This window comes from Cajanus cajan, chromosome 6 (assembly GCF_000230855.2).
Source record: "Cajanus cajan strain Asha chromosome 6, NIPB_CcT2T_4, whole genome shotgun sequence".
NCBI classification, from domain to species: domain Eukaryota; kingdom Viridiplantae; phylum Streptophyta; class Magnoliopsida; order Fabales; family Fabaceae; genus Cajanus; species Cajanus cajan.
In genome coordinates this window covers 40,007,712-40,034,265 of record NC_138522.1, presented here as the reverse complement: position 1 = coordinate 40,034,265, position 26,554 = coordinate 40,007,712, and the positions used below count along the sequence as shown (strand labels likewise).

General features: G+C 31.1%; 1 protein-coding gene across 1 annotated transcript; it reads right to left on the bottom strand.

Moving 5' to 3' along the window:
- Positions 1-311: 311 nt before the first annotated feature.
- LOC109807651 (UDP-galactose transporter 1) lies at positions 312-5,080 on the bottom strand. Its single transcript, XM_020370226.2, has 5 exons — positions 4,735-5,080; positions 3,398-3,647; positions 3,080-3,287; positions 1,360-1,591; positions 312-679 (listed from the first exon to the last, which is right to left on the bottom strand). Exons 1-5 carry the CDS (start codon positions 4,843-4,845, stop codon positions 443-445), a joined length of 1,038 nt encoding a protein of 345 aa, XP_020225815.1. The 5' UTR covers positions 4,846-5,080; the 3' UTR covers positions 312-442.
- Positions 5,081-26,554: the final 21,474 nt, after the last annotated feature.

The window sequence follows — 26,554 nt, the reverse complement described above, 5'->3', positions numbered from 1 at the left end:
ATGAAGAATCTTGTGTACCAAAAAATAATTAGATGCAGTCGAATCACTAGTAGAAAATTTCAAACGCTGTTCACGTTGAGCTAGAAACAGGCGATTAATGTCGATATGTCAAAATTATTGTTGTAGGTATGTCCATCCATTTCGTTTGCACTTAAAAAAAATAACAATAAATTAACAATAAATCGTCCGTGTGTTTACAATGCATACAATCAAACGGGGGAATATGAAAGCAAAATGGGGACAAGAAATCCTCTGCGCGAGGGAGGAAAATATAAAAAGAAAATTGACAGAGACATGGGAGACTAGGAAAGTAAAAGAAAAAAGAAAGTTTGTATTAAAATTTTTGGGGGTAATCTAACAATAAATAAACAAAGTCATTTTAATATTTTTGTACCTATTAGCACCTTCCAAAAGGCTGAAACATCATACGCAGCTAAATGATCTAGACCTTATCTTCTAATTTATCATTTACAAGAGGAAGCAACTCCATCTTACTCCGAGGGGTCCTGGGTGTCCTGGGTGTCCGAGGAGTTCCTGGGACTGGTGGCTGTTGGGATAGTTTGTGCCTCACATACCCATAGAATGTACATCCCACAAGAGTCACGGCACATCCAACAGAATTTAAATATGAAATTGGATTCCTAAATATCAGCCAAGAAACAAGGACAGCGACTGCAACCTGCACAAAACACATGATTCTGATTATAGTTTGAAGAATGCAAAATAATTACTCGCTCTGTCTCATTTTGGAGTTGTTTAAGGTAAGGTATCCATTTTAAGAAAATGATTGATTAGTAATATCAATTACCATGACAATGATTCTCCTGAAATACTCTTTAAGAAAACGATTGATTAGCATCAATTAACGAGACAAAATAATGTTATTTGACTGAAATGCTCGTTATAATACTAGTTAGGTAGATAGTAAAAAGAACTAAAGAAAAAGTAATTAACTTTTTCTTAATATTCTAAAATGACAAACCAAACAAAAATATTCCAAAAGTCACAATAAAATAAACTAGGGGGAGTATGATTTCATAGTTCCGTTTAACCATCAACCCTACCCACTATGCCACCCTAACATCAATTATCCTTTAACACGAACACCATTAACATAATCCACCATGCACTTAATGACTAAAATGCAAAGTCAAAGAATGAAATTTTAATAAATTCAGTGAAATTAGGGAGCAAGTGTTCAAGCAAAATGAAACAAAACGCAGGAAGGGAGAAAGGCATCTCTTGTAGAAATGATGATATAATGTGGCTACATCTTCTCCGGGCATTGAATGGACAGTTTCTCGAAAGACATGAATTGAAAATCATGATGTTTGAAGCACTATGCGTGATAGATCTCACCTTAAGATTTCCGGCAACATTAAATGTTACAGCAGTGGTGGAGTGAATCACGTAAAAAATGGAGAAGTTAAGACAAAAAGCCAACACCCCGGAGCTAAAAATGATGATGAGAGCTGACCAAGGATACGGATGAGTATTTAACCATTCAAGGATTCCATTGCCTTCAAGTAACATGGCAGGAAGCGCCAAGATCATGGTTGCAAAAGGTGCCATGTAGTAGACTGTGTTTATGCTAAGATACATGAAAAGAAAAGTTAGCTTGTGTACCGCAGAAAAGTCGAGGCAAAGCAATTCAGAGAAATCAAGGCATGAACCGAGGAAAACAAAGTATAGCATGCAAGACAAATGCAAGGAATAACAAGAGATCAAACATCGTTGATCATAAAAAAAGTCTTGGGTACAATTCCTGTTGGTGACTTGGTGCACACTTTCATTAGTAGGTCATCTATAAGTACTGCTGTAAAGATTACCGAGGCTTGATGCATGCCCCCAACCTTGGAATATGAGGTAAAACCTCCCTCCTAAACACTCAAGTACTTAAAAAAAATAAAATATTACCATTCACAAGTTAGCCAGTGACAACAATTTTCTGTTTCTTAAAGAAACTTAAGAAACACTGATTTAAACTCAGCACCTCAAAGGATGCTGATCAGAAATACTTCCATACATGCTACACACTGCTTAGCTACAAGCCAACAACAATAAACATTTTCATACTCTATATATAATTGCTTCCTTTGGAATTTTAATGGAAAAAAAAAAAGAGGGAAAGCAAGATCCACATCATCTTGCATCAATTTTCTTCATTTTTATCTTTTTTCTTGAATCAAGGAATTAAAGAATATTCCAGGAATGGATAGGTGGATGTAGGATAGTCAGTTTGGAAAAAAGGACAGAAGCATCCAAAAAAGCACACATCAGAATCCAACACTAATTGATTTCATCACAGCTATTAGATATAGTAGACCAGGACATTTGTTTCAATGCATATATCTGGAATCATGAATATCATTGTGCAATGCCAGCATTAAAAAAAATGTTATTTTGCAGAAGTTTACCTTTCATAAATATGGTTAGGCATGTTCTTAGGCAAGTTAGCAAGTTTACACAGTTACACCCAACAGTATCATTAAGATAGAAATGCATTATTTCCATTAACCATTCTGATTAAACCTACCTGGCTTTTATAAGATAATCTACTTATTTTGTAAGTCATTACAGCTCCAATTAAGATGCATATGAAATAGTGTCATATCTATACTTCAAAAGGCACTCTTCAGTTTTAGTATTATCATATAACGGTAATAACACAAACATTGATTATTAATAATTACAATCACCATATAAAGGACCTTCTACGCATTATATATCCTTATAACAAAACCACCATTCAAAAATTGCATTGAAATTCATTAATTTTGGCTTATATGCATTTGGTTATGACTGATAGACTGGTTTACTGCAATCAATATAAGCAGTACCCAGAGATGTTCTTAGCTCCAATACAGAATAATTCCTAACTCTACATTGGAGAAAAGGTTAATAAAAAACTGCAATACACGAGGTAAAACCCATTTTCCACAACAAAGAGTAGGTATTAGAGACATGGAAATAACTAAGAAGTGGAAAGTCTACATACTGGGAAATCCAGAAAGAGTTAAAAATAGAGAAAGGAAAGAAAGAACACCAAAATATAAAGTTGCAAGCATAAAGGCAATACCTGTCAAATTTGTATCCATGCAAAAGAGATTCTGCAAGAATAGTCTTCGTAGATGTAGCCAAACAGCCAAATAAGGCAGCACAAAATCCAAACATATTAAAACTAAGCTCTGTTACAGATGTGAGAAGAATCCCTCCAACAATGGGTATAAGAGAAGCCCAAATACGCCAGTCAAAATACTTCCTCCACACTAGCCATTGCAAAAAAACTGTGCCAATTCACCAAGATCAGATGTAAAATTGTAAATATCCTCAGGTTTCAATATAAAGCAGGTAGCATGTATGTAGCAGAAATCTTAACACTGATTATTAAATCTACCTGTGGTGGCAGGTGTGAATGACTTTATAGTCTGCATAAAAGAAACTGGAATGTATCTTAAGCTCACATTCCCCAGAACTATGTTAATGCAGAATACAAATGACATAGGAAAGATTCTTCTCCAGCGATCTTCAGGGTCAACAGTTATCAGTGGTTTAAGCTTCAGCACCTTAATTACCACATATCCTCCAATGGCTGAACAGATAAAGTGGACACAGGAAACTGATAGGGGAAACTTGAAATCCAATTTCTGCAAGAAAGAAAAAAGTTTAGGTGGTAAAAGTGAGTAAGAAGGAATCCAAAATACACAGATATAAGCGGTAAAGATAAATAAACCTTTTGTTCATTACAGATAGAACACAAACATAGGAGATCTAAACAATTTGGTGAACAAAATTATTCAGGTACTCATAAAAAACTTTTTCTACAAATCAATGTCATCACGAAATGAATATTAAAAATAATTCCCTTCCAAATGGAGTTGTGTGAACCAGGGATACAACCTAAGAAAGCCGTCAGACCTTTTCTGGCCAGCAAAAAACAATTGAATCTTGTAGAATATACACACCAAATCTCCATGGGGAAAAAAACGATACACTTCTAGCTAGAAGATTTAGAGACACAATTACTCACTGTTCACAAATTAATCGCACATGCCACCTGTTACGATCATTTTTAATTCATTACAGTACAGCTTTCACACATTTTGGTTCAGATGTTTAAATTCACATCACACAATATTCTTAGCTCGGAACCTCTGGATTTAAATTAAAATTATAACAGCCAAAGAGAAACTCATAAAATAAAATCCAGACTAATAACTTGAGAATTTAAGAGAAACCTACATCGTGCACGTTGAAATACCTCCAGAGTACGTAGATCAGTAACGAAGCACAATTTTCGAATTGCAATCTAGTTTAGTGAAGAGGCACGACTCACGCTTGGTTTTTGATTAATTCCGAGAGAATAATCACTTTCATTATTAATTTCATAAGCCATTTCAAACACAAAAAAAAAAGTGGATCCAAACGCACAAGAATGATTTCGTCCAACAACCAAACCAAAACTCTACAAATCAAAATTCGCCGCCAAAAATAGCAATCAACAGAAATATTAAAATAAATTAAAAAACATATATATAAAAAAAAAGTAGCCATGGCAATTGATGAAATGGAAAGCACACTCGGACAATTTCATTATACAGGAAGCATGAGTGTGGAGCATGATAGCGGCGGAATCTAATGAAATGGAGGACATCGGAGAAATGATGAACGTAAACAGAAAGGAAATACGGTGAATTAGAAAAGAAGAGGCGAATTTGATTGGATGATAGGAACCTGGAAGATCCACTTGTTGACGATGATAACGGTGACATTGAAGGCCCACCACTGAAGGATGGACAAGAGAGATCTGATAACGGTCCACTGGAAAACGAAGGTGTCCTCCATGTTTCAGAGGCGCAGGAATGAAGGAAGGGAAGAGAAGAAAGAGCGAGAGGAGGGGTCGTACTCGTAACGGTGAATGACGAGACGAGTAAGAGGCACCTCTTCTGCGCTCATGGAATTTGCATCCCCTCTCTCTCTTTCTCCCTTTTATGTTACAAATTTCTTTCCAAACGTTTCTATTCGATTTGCCTCTCTCTCTCTCCGTCACGCCATCGAAATTTTATGTTTCTTTCTTGCTTCGGTTGGTGGGGTCTGTGTGTGGGTCCCACGCTATTCCAGCTCCGAGGTTCGGGGTCAATTCGGTCAGAGATCAAGATCGCGGCCTCTCCTCACCTCTCCATCCACATTCTTCACTTTTTCAAATTCTATAACTGCGTGTCTTTTGCTAAAACTCATTTCGAATAAATTTCATTATGTTGAATTTATTTTTTTTAAAGGTAAAATAATATATAACAAAGGTTGAGACATGATGCTATACCATTTACGTCATTATACGATTGCTTCAAATTAATTTAAAGTAACTGATTTAAAATCAATCTCTTAATGTAGAATCAAACAAATCAACATTTACTTACAATCATGTTAACTTGTATTTTAACATGATTATAGATGAATTCAAATATAGACTAAATACTTAATTCATTAAATGTTTAGATGAATTATTTTATTTTTTTATTAAATGTATAATTATTACATTACAGTTAAAACTTAAGATCATGCACATATCATTTCAAGTCTCTCGTTATTTATTTTAGTAGTTAGATGAATAAATTAATTGGTGTAAAATGATTTTAGTTTAGATATTTATAAAAAATTATTGATCAAACTAAAGTTTATTAATTCAAATATATATAATTGTTTCTTGAAGAGAACAAGTGTTTTTTTCTTTAAAAAATTATTTGTTTAATACAAAATCCAAAAATTAACACGTGACTATAATTATATATATATATATATCAAGATTCTCAAGAAATATATATAATCAAGTTTTAATTATAAAAATTCTAATTTTTTTACAACATAATTCAGATTTTATTAATCAATGTTTTAAAGTAGTATTATTTAAAAGAATATTAAATAGCTGCCAAAGTAATAAATAAGAAGGTTTCATTAATAATTATGACCAAAATGTGTTTATAATATTAAATAATATGGTTGCAAACAAAATACTTTAGTGCATTAAATGTTGTGTAAAAGTTACTTTCGCTATTTTTTATTCATAGTTGTTTTGGTATTATATTTTTTTCTTTTTTCATTTTTACTTTTCTAAAATTAACAATTTATTATTATTATTTTTATTTTTATTCTTAATAATTAGTGTGTTTACTAAACAAATAATGTATTTATTCATTTTTTATTGTACTTATTTCTTCTCTAACCACCTAAAGAGTATAATAGAAAAATAAGTAATAAATACTTTGAAAAACTAAAATATCAATCATTTTTTTAATTCTTGTGCATAACCTTAAACGTCAAACAAAAAAAACGAGGGGAGTAATGGTTAACAAAATCGTTTCAAGACATTTTTAATGAGTTATTTCTTAAAATTGTTTTGTTTAATGTATGAGTAGAGGAGTTATTATTATTATTATTATTATTATTATTATTATTATTATTATTATTATTTTGTTATATATGAGTAGGTGGTATGTTTTAAATATTAAACTATCTAAGACTAGGTTGGACAATTTAATTAATTAAATTGATAAATCATGCACGTAAATTATAATTAAATAACTAAATAAATTAAATATGTGATATAAAGAGAGATATGATGGAACAATAGTTGGGTTTCCTAGATCTAATTGGAACAATAATAATATTTGGGTAATTGTTGATAGGTTGAAAAAATGTATATATTTTCTTCCTATTAACAAGAATTGGTTCTCGGAGAAACTCACACAATTGTATATCAGGAAGATAATACAGTTGCATGGAATATCCTCTGGTATTATCTCTAGGGGTGTTAAGTGGTTAGGTTCCTTCAGATTTGGGTAAAAATACAATCCAAACCAATTCAAATTAATTGGTTTGAATTGGTTCAGATTTCATAATTTTGTTTGCTTAACCTAAATCGAACTAATTCGACGTTGATTGGGTTAGTTCAGTTCGGGTCATTGAATATCCAATGAATTTCTTAAAAATTTAAATTAAAAAATATTTTTTTCTCAAAGTAAATAGAGTTTTCAACATTAACTAAATTGATATATTGTCAAAACTTAACTAAATTGATAGATTGCAATATAATCCATTTTGATTTTTTATTATCAATCTACTTAAAGATTTCAAATGCATTACATAGTGTGAAAATGAAACTTAATATATTACAATATAGTTCTTCTTAGTTTCTTTAATTATTTGAAAAAATGAATATAAAAAATCTACATATTGTAACCAAAAAAAGGTCTTCAAAATGATACATACATATTAATTTTTCACTAAATAAAAAATAATAATATATAAATTAATAGGTTTGGTTTGGATTGGTTCGAATTTAAAATCTGAAAATTTGATATCCAAACCAATCAACATCGATTTTAATTGGTTTGGTTGAGGTTGAACGAAAACAAAATGAATCAAACCAATTTAATTGGTTCGATTCAAATTGTCGTGTTCATTGGACTAATTCGATCTGATGAACATTCCTAATTATCTCTGACAGAGATCTGAGGTTTACTTATAAATTTTGACAGAGTTTGTATTGAGCTCTATGAACAAGGTTGAGGTTGAGTTTAGTCTATCACCCATAGACAAATGAAAAATTTGAGAGAACAATCCAATAACTAGAGGACTTGTTGAGAGCTTGTGTTCTGGATCGTTTGGGTAGTTGGAAATAAGTGTTGCCTCTAGGAAAGTTCACATATAACAATAGTTTTCATGCTAGCATTGGCATGACACCTTTTGAGGTGTTGTATGGGAGAAGATGTAGAACTTCTCTATGCTGATACAAGGAAGGAGAGTCAATTGTTATAGGGTTAGAGTTAGTTATATAGACTATATAGAAAGTGAAGTAGATTCAGGAAAGAATGAAGAATGCCTAGAGTATGCAAAAATCATATCTTGATAGGATGAGCAAGCCTCTAGAGTTTGAGGAAGAGGAACATGTCTTTCTGAAGGTGACACCCATTATTAGAGTGGGAAGGGCGATGAGGTGTAAGAAGTTGACATTGAGATTCACTAGTTCTTATTTGATCCTTCGCCGTGTAGGTCCAATGGCTTATTAGTTGTCATTGTCATCATTCTTGCCTAACCTATAGAATGTGTTCCATGTATCCCAATTGAGGAAGCACATTTATGACCCAAGTATGTAGTGGAGCATGATGTGGTTCAAGTGAAGGAGAATTTGACTTATGAGAAGTTACCTGTTGCATTTGTGGATCATAAAGAGAAATAGTTGACATACAAAATCATTAGTCTTGTCAAATTTGTTTGAGATGTGATCACTAGCAAGACTACACAGGAGCTAGAAGGCAAGATGAGAGATCAATATCCATTTCTTTTCCCAAGTAAGTCAATTTTTGTAGTTGAAAAATTTTCTTGTTGGAGGGAATTGTAACACTATTAAATTTAAGGTGTTTGATTTAATTATATGTTAATTGTATGTTTAGTTATGAGTTGTTGTTAATGTTGTTGTTTTAGAATTCTAGAGTCAATGGACTTTGAGCGTTAGATTGTTTCTAAGATAATTGAGTCAGAGTTAAGTTGGTTCAACTTCAAAAAGGGTATATAAGGTTTTTCTTAAGATGACAAGTTCATGTTTTAAGAAACTCTAGAGAAAAGTTCTCTAAACCAATCTCCATCTCCCTATTCTAGACTGAAAACCATTCCTTTTATACCTTACTACATTTGAATTTAATTGATTGAACTAAGAGAGCCAAGCTTGAAGAGCTGAAAATCTTAAGTCAAAATCATGCGAAAAGTTTTTTATTTTTCCTCTTATCTTCTCCTTGGAGTAGCTAGAGGCAATGGAAACTAGTTTTCGAATCATTATTGGTGGATGATGTTTCATTGTTGCCTATAAATCATTGATTTGTAGTTGTTATTGGTTAAATCATATGATGAAGATTTATGAAGTGGAGTTTCTTGAATTGTTGCTTATGAAGAGTATTTGATGATTCTTGTAAACCTTTGGTTGCTTGTTGCTTTTGGAGTTGTTTTTGAGTTTTATATGTTTCCTATATGTTGTGTATCTAGTTGCATGTGATTTTTTGGCTGAATTTCAAGTGGTTTGGGCAAACGAAGTTTTGCAAAGCGCAAAAATTCTCATCATGTGGGGTGCACCTTCAAAGCACCAAGTGTGACTCAAATCAAGGGTGTTCTATCTCGCTCACATCGGGCATGAGGAGAGATAATTGCCTCTAAATTGTTCACGTTGGGCATGGATTTGTATGGCATTAGGCATGAGGAGAAAGAATTGTCCCTACCTGGATCCATATTAGGTGTTAGAAGAGTAGCACTGGATGTGAGTAAGGCAGAGGCCTTCTACTTGGTTGGGGCTAGGTGTGGACTTTTGCTATGTTAGGCACGAGAAAATGAGAGACTCTCTACATCAACCACATTGAATGGGGGTAGTTTGGCACCAAGTGTGGACAAGATAGGAAGCCCTAAGCCTCAATGGCATCGAACATGAGTTGTATGATTTTGATATGTTATTTAAATTGTTTTATGAATGAAGGATAATGATTAAGTTGTATGTTGAAGATGATATGATGATAGCTCTTATATTTTGAGTTAATATACTAATCGACGATGTTTATGCAATTAAGATGTAAGTTGATAGATGATTAAGTTGTGAAGTTGTATGCTATTATAGTTGAGTAAGTTGTTATGTTGTAGGCATTGGTGCATATACATGTCTTTGTTGATATACATAAAAATTAGAGGAGAGTAAAAAATTGTTTTAGAAATTAAAATATCTCATTGTGTAGATATAATTTGCGGTGCTTTAAAAGCTTGAGTTGAAACCCTTTAGTAAGTTGACTTCTAAATAGATAGTTGTTTTAAGTTGTCTCTTATAGGTTTTATGTAACATCTATATGTGGACAAGGTCGAGACATACATGTATAAAGAGACTGATCGAGTAAAGTACAAGGTCAAGAACTTAGTTTCCTAATTGAGTATTAAAAGGACTTAGTGTTTGGAGGTTAGTCGGTGGGCTATTCCCATAGGAGACTAGTGTTGCAAGCTAATGTTGTGGTAAACTTATATCCAAACTGTTTTACTTTAACAATAGTACTAGACTTTCTATTTTAAGTGGCGAAACTTAAAAAATCAAATTAAATTGTTAAATGGGATTTTTAAAAGGCCCAAAGTTGTCTATATCTGATCCAATTGTGATAGGTCAAACATTATGGTTCAATAGGGTCTAATAACTTAAGTTGTTCACATGTGTTATAGGAGACCATCATAATTTGTATGTGTGATGACGCATTTGTTGTTTATTATTGCTTATGTTGAATATGTTGTTGAGTTGAAGTTGATAAGTTATATTATGTTGATAAATTGTTAACATAGTAATTGATGATAAGTGAAGTTGCATGGTTGATGAATGTTGTTACTTAAGTTGTTATTAAGTTACTAATTATTGTTGTTGATCATGTATGTTGATTCTTTTAAAAAATTTACACTTACTTGTTTTTCTTGTACTTAAAACTATAATGATCATATTTGTTATGAGAGTACAGTAAGATTAATATGTTGTCTAGATGATTAGTGAGAGTCATGATGGGAATTACTTTTTTGTTGTTGTTACTGCATTGATGTAGCATAGTTGTGTAAAGATGTTTGATTGACAAATAAGATTTTATTTTATATACAGTTATATAACTAATGTAGGTTGTATATATGTACATGGTATTTATAATTTGAGTATTTTGTCTTCTATCCTATACATATATAGATTACATAATTGTCTATATAACTATTACATGATAATCCTAGGTTAATTGATGCTATTTATTCTTTCCATTGCATAGAGACTTAACTATAATAGTTGTAAAAACTTGTGAGGTCATTCCAGATATTATAGATTTTTTTTTATACATATGTAAGTATGTGTGAATATATGTTAAAATGTTAAATTTAAAATAATAAAAAGTAAAAAAAATAAAATAAAACTAAAAATAAATAATTTTAAAACATATACTTTTATTAAAAATAATTTTGTAACATATATTTATTATAAAATAAATTAAAATTAAATTAATTTATATATAATAATTAAAATTATTTTTAATATTTATAAAATACAAATATGTAAAAATATCTTATTATCTATTGATGCCTTGTTATTATTCATATATATCTATTTAATTATTTATTTAAACCCTATATCAGATTTTATGTGCGAATATCTTTTTACCATCTATATTTAGTATTTACAGCCGTATCGTCGTATCGATCAAACGTGGAAAAATGTTACAGCAAGTTTGTCGGCAACACTGAAGCAAAGTCTTTACAATTACTCTTTTTCCGTCCAAATTATTATGTGGTATGTACTTACTTGTCTGAGAATGTGATGGATTTTTATTTCTCATTTATTTATTTTATTATTCTATTATTTTATAATAACTGTACTTATATTTCTAAATAAAAATAATTTTACAGCAAAAATTGAACTTTAAACCTGATAAATAAAAAAACTTCACTTTTGAATGACTTGTTCAGTGCATCTTCCCCAAAACTATCAAGTAAACCTTCTGCAATTTTCACAGATCAGATGTAATTTTACACATTTGAGACGGTGTGTCGAACCACTGTCAAGATAAAGTGATGGTACACAATCTCTGTGTTCGAAAGCATAGTACGGGCAGAAATTAACTTCACTTTGGCACAACAAATAAACAATGGACATTAACATGTCACTTAAGTATCACATAGACACCACCACTCAAAGAATGAACTTCACTTTAAGGTGGTGAATGGTGATCTGCATTCCAAATTTAGATAATAATAAATTAAACTATTTTAAGAAGGAATTAATTACATTTTCCTATAATATTCTATTTAGAAAACTTTTATCTGTCTGATATAAAGGAGTTAAACCGGTCCAAAAAAAAATTAAAACCTACGGTGAAACATAACAGACGACATTGTCCTTTAATTTATTGGTATAATTATAATGTTATCCTCCATCTCAAGGGAAAGTTTTTTTCTTTATTAGATCTAAAAGGAAAGTTTTAAATTTCATAAAATTGGATATGTTAACAAAAATAAAATAAAATACAAATATGTCAGGTTACACTACAAATATATAAAATAAGAAATCTTGCTGACATTTTACTTTTTAGTTTAATGTTTAATGTTTAATATTTTCATTTTAATACTATTTTAAAAATATTTGCTACCGAGAATTATAAAATAAATATGCTTTATACTTTATACATACCTGTAATATTTAAGAATATGTACTATTATTTTAAATAATTTATATTTCTACAATTTTTTAATATTTTATAAAGAAATTTTTTTAATATAAATAATAATTATTTAATATCTTAAAAGTTAAAAAGAATCATTTAATCAATAGAAATATTTTATAAAAATATTAAATAAGAATAATTTAAAATCATTCCATTTTTTCTTTTAATACATGGAAATTAAATTCATACAAAAAGTTTACTATAGTCACATATTCTACTCTCCAATATAGTTAGATCTTATCGGTTAAATCTTTCTGAAATGTTCTTTTACTAATTCTCCTATTTACTTTATACAATAAATATTAAATATTTTATGTTTTAAATGTTAAATTTATTATTATTTTCATTTAATACTTTCACAACAAAATAATTAAAATATGTAAGAAAAATTAAAGAGGAAATATAAGATCGCTCTTAAACTTTTTTGTGAAAATAAAAGTAATAGGTTTAAATGTATTTTTGGTTTCTCAAATATAATGGTTGTAAATTTTTAATTTCTTAAATTTTAATTGAGCAATTTTAGTTTCTTAAGTATTATAATTGTGTTTTGGTTCCTCAATTTTTAATTGATCAATTTTGGCCTCTAAAGACCATAATCATGTGATTTTAGTTTTTCAAATATCGTAATTATACAAGTTTTTACTTATTTATGTTACATATATTCATAATTCTAGTAATAATTAATATATGAATAAAATTATAATATGTGTAACTAAATTAAGTCAAAAAAATGTATAATTATAATATTTGATAGACTAAAATTATACAATTATGATATTAAATGAATTAAAATTACTTAATTAAAATTCGAAGAACCAAAATCACATAATTACTTAAACAAAGTTACAATAATCTTAGATTGCCCCTAGTTGTTTTATGTTGTTAACTTATTAATGTTGGAACTCAGGAGTTTGAGGATCCCTTTAAAGCTTCAATGGTGTTAAGAGGGGATTCTTTTGGTAGAGATTCAGTTTGATCCTAAAGAGGAGAGTATATAAGGTTCTATTTTTAATATAGTCTCGTAAACTCTTTTTCTCAACCTTTTAGAGAGAGGATTCTAGATAGAAGGCTTTTGGTCTATGAACTTTTTTTTTTTCTCTAAATATTTTTCTCTTCTTCTTCCAATCCTTTTCTGAGTTGTGTTATTTGTGAATGTGGTGGAAACCTTATTGAATCCAATAGTTGAGTTCGTGTGAAGCCCTGATCTTCCCTTCCTTCTACCTCGGAATCGAGCTACCTTGACATAAGGGAAGCTAGAATTTTGTCCTTGAATGGAGTTGTTGAATGATGAATGAAGTATGTGTTGTTTGTTGCATGAATTCTTATGAAAATCGTGGCTGTATGTGGATCAAATCTGAAGGTTGTGGTGAGAGTTGGGGTTTTGGGTTGTTGTGAAGAATAAGATGATTTGTAGTTGCATGTTGAATTTGATTATATTTTTTAGTTGCTTGCGATGTAAATACTTGCTGTTTTGTGTTGCATGTGATGGGAATGTGTTGGATTTTAGGTTGTGGTTGAAAATCAAATTCTAGATATGTAGAATTCTGATGTCGCGTTGAGCGCACCTCTAAGGCACCAAACGTTGTTCTAACTTGAGACTCTTTGTCTCGATCACGTTAAACGTAAGATTGGTGATCTCGAGTGTGAGGAGGGAGACTCGTCTTGGGTTGGAACGATGTCGAGCATGGGTGAATGGTGTCGAGCATGGGAACACTAAGAGCTCTCTAACTTGGTGACATTGAGCCCAAAGTTGAGTAGCGCTCAGCGTGGCCAAGCTATAGCTCTTTGTCTGGATTGCACTGGGTGCTGAGGTGGTGACGCCAAGCAAGGCCTAAGTAAAGACTATTTGCTTGAGGTGGGGTTGAGCGTGGTAGTTTACCATGCTAGGAATGAGGCCTTAAGGGCCTTTATCTTAGCCACATCAGGCGTAGGTCATGTAGCGCTAGGCATCGGGTGAGGCAAAGAGCTCTATGCCTAAATTGCATTGGGCATAATGTGTGTAACATTGGACTTTATTTGCTAAAGAAGATTTGATGTTGTAATTGATGACATGTTGAATACTTGTTGTTTTAAGTTGTTAAATGAAAATATGATGAATGAGTTGTAGAGATGAATTAGTAGGTGATGATTGTGTTATGAGTCGTTAGTTGAGAAATAGATATGAGTTGTAAGTTATGTGTTAACAAAGTTGTATGTTGACTGTGTAGTTGTGTTGAATATATATGATGTGTTGTTGAGATGTATGTTGATTAAAGAGTTGAATAGAAGTAGTAATGATTAAGTTGTGAGATGTAAAGTTGTATGTTGCTTTCATTGTTGTGTTGAATATATAAGGTTGTTTTGTTGTTGTTGAGTTGTGTTGAACACTTAGAACTAGAGAAGAGATTTTTGAAAGTTACATATCCCATTGTGTGGATATTGTGTTTTGGTGCCCTGAGAACCTAATTTGTTGAAAATCCTTTTTGGGAAGTTGATTCTTGAAGTGGATACTATGTTGTTTCTTTTCTAGAACTTTGTTGGTAGCATGTATGGGCAAGGTTGAGGCACACGTGTATGACCACAGTATAGGGGTTAGCTCAAACTATACTAATTATAAGTGATCAACTAAGTAAAGTACGAAATTAGAAATCTAATACCTAACTGAGTATTGAAAAGGCGTAGTATTTAGAGGGTAGTTAGTGGGCCATTCCCATAGGAGACTTAGTTAAGTTAGTTAATGTTGTGGTAAGTTTGTACCCAACTATTCTACCTTGACAATAGTATTATACTTCTTTGTTTAAGTGACGACATATGAGAAACCGAGTTGCTATGTTGTGGATTTATATCCAATTTGTTGTTGATCTAGCAAATCCAAAAAAATCATCATGTATTGTCGATTTGATCGGATCAAGCCACTTAAATTGCTCATCTTGTATTGTAGGAGATCTCCTAGTTGGAACGTGTGACAACGCATATAGTTGCTATGTTGAGCATATGATGTGTTGGAGTTGATTGTGTTGTTCATATGTTGTGTTAATTTGTAGTGAAATGTGTTGTTGTGTTGAACTTAAGTTATTGTGTTGATTTATGTTGTATAGTATGATGCCCTATTGTGTTGTTGAAAATGAGATGATGATGTGATGTTTCTATGTTGTATGTTTCTTTTTTACTTTAGCTTACCCTTGCATGTTACTATGTGATTTGGATTGCAATGATCGCATGTGGTATGAGAGCAAAGCAAAGATAGGGCTAGAGAGTTGCTGTGGAGGCCACTCAACGATGCATGAGTTGGAGGATGTTTTGTTGATTACCTAATGAGGGTAGAGATGTATATGTAGTAATTGCTTACTGACAACTTAAGATGTATAATTTACATTTACTAGAGTACTGTATTTATATTGCACATATTTATTTAGATGATCACTTTATATGCATGCAGTATACTACATATTTTTTGTATTTGTAAATATATAATCTTAAGTTAAATATTTTTCGTTACTAGTAGTTGTATTGTATAATGTAGGGACTAAAGTGAGTCGTTACATTTACAATACTTAAGAACTAAAATTGTTTGAGTAAAACCTTAAAAACAAAAACCACACCATTAAAATACTAAAGAGATTAAAAACTTAATTAAGTCACGCCACTAAAAAAGAAAAGTACTCATAATATATTCCTTAGTGTTAATGGAATTATAAGAGGAGGTTTGCCTTATTAAAAAAAACTATTACAAATATAATTATGTAGATATTTTTTTAAAAAAAAATACTTGTAAAAGAGAAAAAAATTAAAATAAGCTTTGTTATTAAATAAATTTTAACTTATACATAAATTAATTTTTTTTTTAAAATTAATAAAAAGAATTTTTATAAAATTAATTTATATATATTATTTAATTTATAGAAAAATTCATTTTGTTTTTTATTTTTATTTTTTCTTGTTAAAAATATTTTTACATCATTACAATATTAGCAAAATAAGAATATTTTGTACCACGTGAATATTATGCGTGTGAAAATTATAAAATTATAGTAGAATTATAATTTATTAAAAAGTTATTTTAAATAAATAATACATCTTTTAAATTAATAAAATAAAATAATTAAATTATCTTACATTAAGAAAGAAGAAAACATGTGATTATCAAAATAAATAAAAAGTAATTTTTTTAATATATATATAACTTTTACACCTTATTTCATTATTTACAAGATCTGTGACTCATTCAGTTGCTCTGCATGAATTTCAAATGCCACCCAACTACCCGACAACTGGGAATTGATGATTTATTTATAGATGGGTCTGTGAAGGGCATTAGTGTAGTACAATAGTTATTTCGTTCACAGTAGTAATTATTAAAAAGTTAAACTTTTTAAAGTCCATTTTACATATTTTATTTTTTAACTTTTGATATTTAAAAACAGTTTTTTCTCTTACAGTTATTTTTTTCCAATTTTTTTTAGTTTTTATTGTTGAAGATAAATTTTATTAGTTTTTATACTTATAATTTTTAAATTTTTTAGCCTTTATTGTTCTTTTTCTTTTTGTAATATTATCTGTTTTATCTTAAAATATAAATGTTTTTAATTTTGTAACTTCAATAAAATAAAATTGATATTAGACATATAAAATTGAATTGATATTCATATTATGTTAACATAAAATAAATATTACAAAAAAAAAACTAATCATAAAGACTAAAAAGATTAAAAAAGTGTAAGTATAGATACTAAAAATATGATTAAAAAAGATAAGTATAAGGATTAAAAATGTATATTTTAAATTATACAAACTTAAAAATAAAATAAGTAAAATTATAAAATTAAAAATATTTTAACCTTATTAAAATTATAGGATATCAATTGATATGGGTGATTAAATTGAGATTGCATAGTGCTCTCTCGGTTCTAAAATAAGTATAATTTTATTTTATATAGACTAAAAAAATTAATAAATAGATGAAATAGAATAATAATTTTATAAAATTAATTTTGTGATTAACTTTTTGTCATAAATGATGTAACACATAACTTACTTTCTATTTAATATTATTAGAGATTTAAATAAAAAATATAATTAATAATATATCGAAAAATTAACATAACACTTATTTTAAAAAAAAATTTATTGTGACATTTATTATGAGATGGAGAAGAAAATACAATATATTTAACACTTACATTTTTTAATTAAGAATATTTTTTAATTAAGAATTGGGATTCTATGGTTGGTTGGTTTAGAATCAATTTAATTACTTGTAAAAATGGGTTAATTATTAATAAAAATAGAAATAGAAACTAATGAGAATAAAGAATTAGTGAAGAAAAAGCTAAAATCAGTAAAAATTAAGTAAGAATGGATACATAAAAGGTGAATTGGGTTTTACACTATGGCTACAAATTGGCTTGCACGGTGTTTGTTGTGTAGGTAATAGGTTTTGTTAGGTGGAGTTTACGAAGTCAGCATAAGCCAAATGTATATCCCCAAACCTACTACAAAAGTAAAAGGACAAATTCAGGCATTCACTTGCTATTTCCCTTCCCTTGCCTGCAACTGGATTCAAATTCAAAGCACTGCTTCAAAAAGTCTTCGTCAACGGCCATTCCCCTTGTATTTGACACAACAGTCAACTCAGATTTCTATTGCTACACGTGTCAAAATACTATTAACAATTAAAAGACTGAGTTATAGAATTATCTTGGGAAAAAAATGAAAATGAATTGTCATGGTCTCAATGGACAATCACAATATGCACAAGGGGGGGAAGAAAGCATTGTCCCTATATCATGTTTGAGTTAACTTACTCATCTTTGATATTATATGACAAGGTCCACAAAACTCATCACGCTTCACATGACTCGTATTATATAAAATCACCTTTGGGCTAAACGAATAAATATTTCACCATATTCAACTTTAATTAATTTTTTTAATTAAATATGCGACTATACTAATCCAACATATCATGGTCATATGAAGAAAAAAAATTGAGTAATAAAAGTAGCGGCATGCACAAGTTTGGCGAAGTAAAGAATATGAATTAAAAGTGTTAAACTCCATGTGATTTGTTTATGCAACCTATGAGTGAAATTTTTGTAGAGGAAAAATATGAGCGAGCGTCAATTGCGTGAACAAACGTGGAAGTTAGCTCATATGGCTGCGAGTGCAAGGTGCGCCGAAAGAGGGTAATAGAGGAACAGAAAATGCGCACAAACTAGCTACGATGCCCAACGCGTTACGCAACACCAAATGAATGATTTGGCCCACAAGGCGTTATCACTGTGTATGACTATGGAGTATGGACAATGGATGAATCTTGACATGTGTGCAATTGCCAATTACCACAACAAGCACATGGGACGTTATGTAAAACACAAAAAGGTTTGCACCAAAGTCCAAAACTATAATTAATTTTGAGAGTCGACCATAACTATTATTAATATTATGTTTAATGAAAAAAATTAAGGAAAGAAGATGATGTCCTTTTCAAGGGTAACACATTCTAAAAATCTTAACAACAGTTTTTCAATTCCACCAACCACCCAAATGTTATTCGCTTAGCCTGTATTCTTTTCTTATAATGGCAATTGATTTTATTTATTGTGTTAAGGATGATGGAGAACTTGCCTTATTTTTTGGGCACCTGTAACAGGTATAACAGTGACTGCAAAATTTAGGAGAGCAGAAAAACTACAGTCCATTTAGGTTTCTTTTGTTAAATTTTTTTTTTTCTTATAAAAACGTTTTTTTAAATAAAAAACATTTATATATATAGTACTTGTTTAGAAACACTTCTTTTTTATTATACAAATGAACTCTTAATTTGATTAACTATCTTAATTTGCTTCCATAATCTTAGTATTTTAGGTTCACCCAGTTCGTTATTTGCAGTGTCACTATGTCACTGAAGACTTGTAAGATTTAATTAGTTTGATGGGCTAATTGGATTGTCTTTGATTCCTATTCCATACTAAGACCACTTTGCCTTGTGATGTCAGTTACTGAAACAATAAATAATACAATACATGGGATGTGAAATATTCAAAGGAATAATCAATTTTTAAGAGTACCACGTGTATATAATAACTTGCCCAAATATACTTGTGATTAAATATTATTTTTTCATTGATATCATATACAAACCAATACTCAAAAGTTATTGAATATAGTAACTTCAATTATTTATCTCGAAGACGTTGAATTATAATTTTATTAAAATATGTGAAAAAAATTAATTTTGATCAAATTTTCCAATTGACATGGCATAATATCAATTTTTAAAGATTTGTTCAATGATAGCAAATTGTAATCTAAATATATATTTTTTTGATAAAATTATTTAGTAAAAAAATTATCATTGCACTACTTAATTAATTTATTATATATATATATATATATATATATATATATATATATTATCAATTTAGCAATAGTTCTTATTTTAATATTTTAAAATTATGTCTTAGGCCCAAATTTCTTCAAGAAACATACAAGCCCAAGATGATGGGCCAAAGGACGAGGAAAAGTAACACATAAAAAACAATACATGTGCTAAGCATTAGATATAAACTGAGAAATTTATCGTAACGAACACTCCAAAATTATGGGAGATATGTTTCATATATGGATGAAGATGACACTCAGCACAATGAGAGTTTAGTTGAACCACTGCTATGAATTCAGTAGTGAGAAGTTAAAGTAGTATACACAAACTTTAATTTCAAATCTAATGTTGTTATTTATAAAAAATATATATATATATATATTGAGGTAAAAAATTATACACAGAAAGACAAGCTAAAGAGAACATAAGGTACAATTTTGTTCTATAATATGTTAACCTCTATATATTGACTTGAGTGTCGAGTATAAGAGTTCTTGTGTAAAGGAGAAAGCACATTAAAAATCCGCAGAGTGATTCAAAGATTTTAGAATATTTCATTTTTTAGACTAGAGCGGAACACTACATAATACCTTAATTGAGATGTATATTAATAAAATATTAAATCATTTTAGGTTACTGTAAGATTTTAGAATTATAACTTACATAGTAATTTTTTTAAATTTAATGATAATATTTGGAGTATGCATATATGTATGTACGTACGCTCGTGACAAATTAAGTCAAATTTAGATTATGTTGGTAACCATCTTTTAATGTGACAGTATCGAACCTTGTTGGTTAAAGGTAGAATTTTGCATTCAATTAGCAAAAACGAAGGTAGCCATTCCACCATAAAGAAACACGTAGCAAACCAAACCGATAATTAAATTCATAATGAGTACAATTTTATTTAACTTCTCAATTATGGTCACGGTTCTCATCATCAAACCTGTTAAATTAATCCAAAAGTTAATCCAAAAGTAGAGCAAGGTTGTGAGAGACTTTCGGAAAGGGAGATTTCAAGTAGTGAAAACTCATTCAATTAATCCAAAAGTGAATACAATGCTCGACCATAAGGAATATATAGGGTAAAAGTAGGTTAAATGGTTCCTTGGGTTAGCCTAAGGTTAAGTAAAACCATGGTATGATTACTTAACCTTAGGCGCCTAAAATTTGAATTCAAAATTCAAATTTTAGGAGCCAAACCCGGAACCTCCATGTGCTCCATCATTTGGCATGTAATTTAGCTTCTCATTTGAGTTGCATTTAAGTCACACCATGTGCATGTGTGCACATGGCCAAAATGCCTCTCAAATGGCAAGTTAATTACATGTTAATGATAATTCACATGCAACCTTAATTAACCCTAAATTCTAATGACCTCTAAATGAAATTCCTATGCTACATGGCCGGAAATACAAGGCCCAAAAGAAATACAAGGCACTAAGGCCCAATCCTACACTAACCCTAATCTAATGGGCTTGAGACAAAGCTCAACAAAATAAAGTGATGGGCTTTCCTTGGGCTTGGGCCCACTCTTCATGTATCATCCTTGCCATAGCCCTAGTGGTTGGGCCCTTAGCCCATGGGCTTCCTCCATCAGAGTGATTCAAAGATTTTTGAATATTTCATTTCTTAGACTAGAGCGGAATACTACATAATACCTTAATTGAGATGTATATTAATAAAATATTAAATCATTTTAGGTTACTGTAAGATTTTAGAATTATAACTTACATAGTAATTTTTTTAAATTTAATGATAATATTTGGAGTATGCATATATGTATGTACGTACGCTCGTGACAAATTAAGTCAAATTTAGATTATGTTGGTAACCATCTTTTAATGTGACAGTATCGAACCTTGTTGGTTAAAGGTAGAATTTTGCATTCAATTAGCAAAAACGAAGGTAGCCATTCCACCATAAAGAAACACGTAGCAAACCAAACCGATAATTAAATTCATAATGAGTACAATTTTATTTAACTTCTCAATTATGGTCACGGTTCTCATCATCAAACCTGTTAAATTAATCCAAAAGTAGAGCAAGGTTGTGAGAGACTTTCGGAAAGGGAGATTTCAAGTAGTGAAAACTCATTCAATTAATCCAAAAGTGAATACAATGCTCGACCATAAGGAATATATAGGGTAAAAGTAGGTTAAATGGTTCCTTGGGTTAGCCTAAGGTTAAGTAAAACCATGGTATGATTACTTAACCTTAGGCGCCTAAAATTTGAATTCAAAATTCAAATTTTAGGAGCCAAACCCGGAACCTCCATGTGCTCCATCATTTGGCATGTAATTTAGCTTCTCATTTGAGTTGCATTTAAGTCACACCATGTGCATGTGTGCACATGGCCAAAATGCCTCTCAAATGGCAAGTTAATTACATGTTAATGATAATTCACATGCAACCTTAATTAACCCTAAATTCTAATGACCTCTAAATGAAATTCCTATGCTACATGGCCGGAAATACAAGGCCCAAAAGAAATACAAGGCACTAAGGCCCAATCCTACACTAACCCTAATCTAATGGGCTTGAGACAAAGCTCAACAAAATAAAGTGATGGGCTTTCCTTGGGCTTGGGCCCACTCTTCATGTATCATCCTTGCCATAGCCCTAGTGGTTGGGCCCTTAGCCCATGGGCTTCCTCCATCAGAGTGATTCAAAGATTTTTGAATATTTCATTTCTTAGACTAGAGCGGAATACTACATAATACCTTAATTGAGATGTATATTAATAAAATATTAAATCATTTTAGGTTACTGTAAGATTTTAGAATTATAACTTACATAGTAATTTTTTTAAATTTAATGATAATATTTGGAGTATGCATATATGTATGTACGTACGCTCGTGACAAATTAAGTCAAATTTAGATTATGTTGGTAACCATCTTTTAATGTGACAGTATCGAACCTTGTTGGTTAAAGGTAGAATTTTGCATTCAATTAGCAAAAACGAAGGTAGCCATTCCACCATAAAGAAACACGTAGCAAACCAAACCGATAATTAAATTCATAATGAGTACAATTTTATTTAACTTCTCAATTATGGTCACGGTTCTCATCATCAAACCTGTTAAATTAATCCAAAAGTAGAGCAAGGTTGTGAGAGACTTTCGGAAAGGGAGATTTCAAGTAGTGAAAACTCATTCAATTAATCCAAAAGTGAATACAATGCTCGACCATAAGGAATATATAGGGTAAAAGTAGGTTAAATGGTTCCTTGGGTTAGCCTAAGGTTAAGTAAAACCATGGTATGATTACTTAACCTTAGGCGCCTAAAATTTGAATTCAAAATTCAAATTTTAGGAGCCAAACCCGGAACCTCCATGTGCTCCATCATTTGGCATGTAATTTAGCTTCTCATTTGAGTTGCATTTAAGTCACACCATGTGCATGTGTGCACATGGCCAAAATGCCTCTCAAATGGCAAGTTAATTACATGTTAATGATAATTCACATGCAACCTTAATTAACCCTAAATTCTAATGACCTCTAAATGAAATTCCTATGCTACATGGCCGGAAATACAAGGCCCAAAAGAAATACAAGGCACTAAGGCCCAATCCTACACTAACCCTAATCTAATGGGCTTGAGACAAAGCTCAACAAAATAAAGTGATGGGCTTTCCTTGGGCTTGGGCCCACTCTTCATGTATCATCCTTGCCATAGCCCTAGTGGTTGGGCCCTTAGCCCATGGGCTTCCTCCATCAGAGTGATTCAAAGATTTTTGAATATTTCATTTCTTAGACTAGAGCGGAATACTACATAATACCTTAATTGAGATGTATATTAATAAAATATTAAATCATTTTAGGTTACTGTAAGATTTTAGAATTATAACTTACATAGTAATTTTTTTAAATTTAATGATAATATTTGGAGTATGCATATATGTATGTACGTACGCTCGTGACAAATTAAGTCAAATTTAGATTATGTTGGTAACCATCTTTTAATGTGACAGTATCGAACCTTGTTGGTTAAAGGTAGAATTTTGCATTCAATTAGCAAAAACGAAGGTAGCCATTCCACCATAAAGAAACACGTAGCAAACCAAACCGATAATTAAATTCATAATGAGTACAATTTTATTTAACTTCTCAATTATGGTCACGGTTCTCATCATCAAACCTGTTAAATTAATCCAAAAGTAGAGCAAGGTTGTGAGAGACTTTCGGAAAGGGAGATTTCAAGTAGTGAAAACTCATTCAATTAATCCAAAAGTGAATACAATGCTCGACCATAAGGAATATATAGGGTAAAAGTAGGTTAAATGGTTCCTTGGGTTAGCCTAAGGTTAAGTAAAACCATGGTATGATTACTTAACCTTAGGCGCCTAAAATTTGAATTCAAAATTCAAATTTTAGGAGCCAAACCCGGAACCTCCATGTGCTCCATCATTTGGCATGTAATTTAGCTTCTCATTTGAGTTGCATTTAAGTCACACCATGTGCATGTGTGCACATGGCCAAAATGCCTCTCAAATGGCAAGTTAATTACATGTTAATGATAATTCACATGCAACCTTAATTAACCCTAAATTCTAATGACCTCTAAATGAAATTCCTATGCTACATGGCCGGAAATACAAGGCCCAAAAGAAATACAAGGCACTAAGGCCCAATCCTACACTAACCCTAATCTAATGGGCTTGAGACAAAGCTCAACAAAATAAAGTGATGGGCTTTCCTTGGGCTTGGGCCCACTCTTCATGTATCATCCTTGCCATAGCCCTAGTGGTTGGGCCCTTAGCCCATGGGCTTCCTCCATCAGAGTGATTCAAAGATTTTTGAATATTTCATTTCTTAGACTAGAGCGGAATACTACATAATACCTTAATTGAGATGTATATTAATAAAATATTAAATCATTTTAGGTTACTGTAAGATTTTAGAATTATAACTTACATAGTAATTTTTTTAAATTTAATGATAATATTTGGAGTATGCATATATGTATGTACGTACGCTCGTGACAAATTAAGTCAAATTTAGATTATGTTGGTAACCATCTTTTAATGTGACAGTATCGAACCTTGTTGGTTAAAGGTAGAATTTTGCATTCAATTAGCAAAAACGAAGGTAGCCATTCCACCATAAAGAAACACGTAGCAAACCAAACCGATAATTAAATTCATAATGAGTACAATTTTATTTAACTTCTCAATTATGGTCACGGTTCTCATCATCAAACCTGTTAAATTAATCCAAAAGTAGAGCAAGGTTGTGAGAGACTTTCGGAAAGGGAGATTTCAAGTAGTGAAAACTCATTCAATTAATCCAAAAGTGAATACAATGCTCGACCATAAGGAATATATAGGGTAAAAGTAGGTTAAATGGTTCCTTGGGTTAGCCTAAGGTTAAGTAAAACCATGGTATGATTACTTAACCTTAGGCGCCTAAAATTTGAATTCAAAATTCAAATTTTAGGAGCCAAACCCGGAACCTCCATGTGCTCCATCATTTGGCATGTAATTTAGCTTCTCATTTGAGTTGCATTTAAGTCACACCATGTGCATGTGTGCACATGGCCAAAATGCCTCTCAAATGGCAAGTTAATTACATGTTAATGATAATTCACATGCAACCTTAATTAACCCTAAATTCTAATGACCTCTAAATGAAATTCCTATGCTACATGGCCGGAAATACAAGGCCCAAAAGAAATACAAGGCACTAAGGCCCAATCCTACACTAACCCTAATCTAATGGGCTTGAGACAAAGCTCAACAAAATAAAGTGATGGGCTTTCCTTGGGCTTGGGCCCACTCTTCATGTATCATCCTTGCCATAGCCCTAGTGGTTGGGCCCTTAGCCCATGGGCTTCCTCCATCAGAGTGATTCAAAGATTTTTGAATATTTCATTTCTTAGACTAGAGCGGAATACTACATAATACCTTAATTGAGATGTATATTAATAAAATATTAAATCATTTTAGGTTACTGTAAGATTTTAGAATTATAACTTACATAGTAATTTTTTTAAATTTAATGATAATATTTGGAGTATGCATATATGTATGTACGTACGCTCGTGACAAATTAAGTCAAATTTAGATTATGTTGGTAACCATCTTTTAATGTGACAGTATCGAACCTTGTTGGTTAAAGGTAGAATTTTGCATTCAATTAGCAAAAACGAAGGTAGCCATTCCACCATAAAGAAACACGTAGCAAACCAAACCGATAATTAAATTCATAATGAGTACAATTTTATTTAACTTCTCAATTATGGTCACGGTTCTCATCATCAAACCTGTTAAATTAATCCAAAAGTAGAGCAAGGTTGTGAGAGACTTTCGGAAAGGGAGATTTCAAGTAGTGAAAACTCATTCAATTAATCCAAAAGTGAATACAATGCTCGACCATAAGGAATATATAGGGTAAAAGTAGGTTAAATGGTTCCTTGGGTTAGCCTAAGGTTAAGTAAAACCATGGTATGATTACTTAACCTTAGGCGCCTAAAATTTGAATTCAAAATTCAAATTTTAGGAGCCAAACCCGGAACCTCCATGTGCTCCATCATTTGGCATGTAATTTAGCTTCTCATTTGAGTTGCATTTAAGTCACACCATGTGCATGTGTGCACATGGCCAAAATGCCTCTCAAATGGCAAGTTAATTACATGTTAATGATAATTCACATGCAACCTTAATTAACCCTAAATTCTAATGACCTCTAAATGAAATTCCTATGCTACATGGCCGGAAATACAAGGCCCAAAAGAAATACAAGGCACTAAGGCCCAATCCTACACTAACCCTAATCTAATGGGCTTGAGACAAAGCTCAACAAAATAAAGTGATGGGCTTTCCTTGGGCTTGGGCCCACTCTTCATGTATCATCCTTGCCATAGCCCTAGTGGTTGGGCCCTTAGCCCATGGGCTTCCTCCATCAGAGTGATTCAAAGATT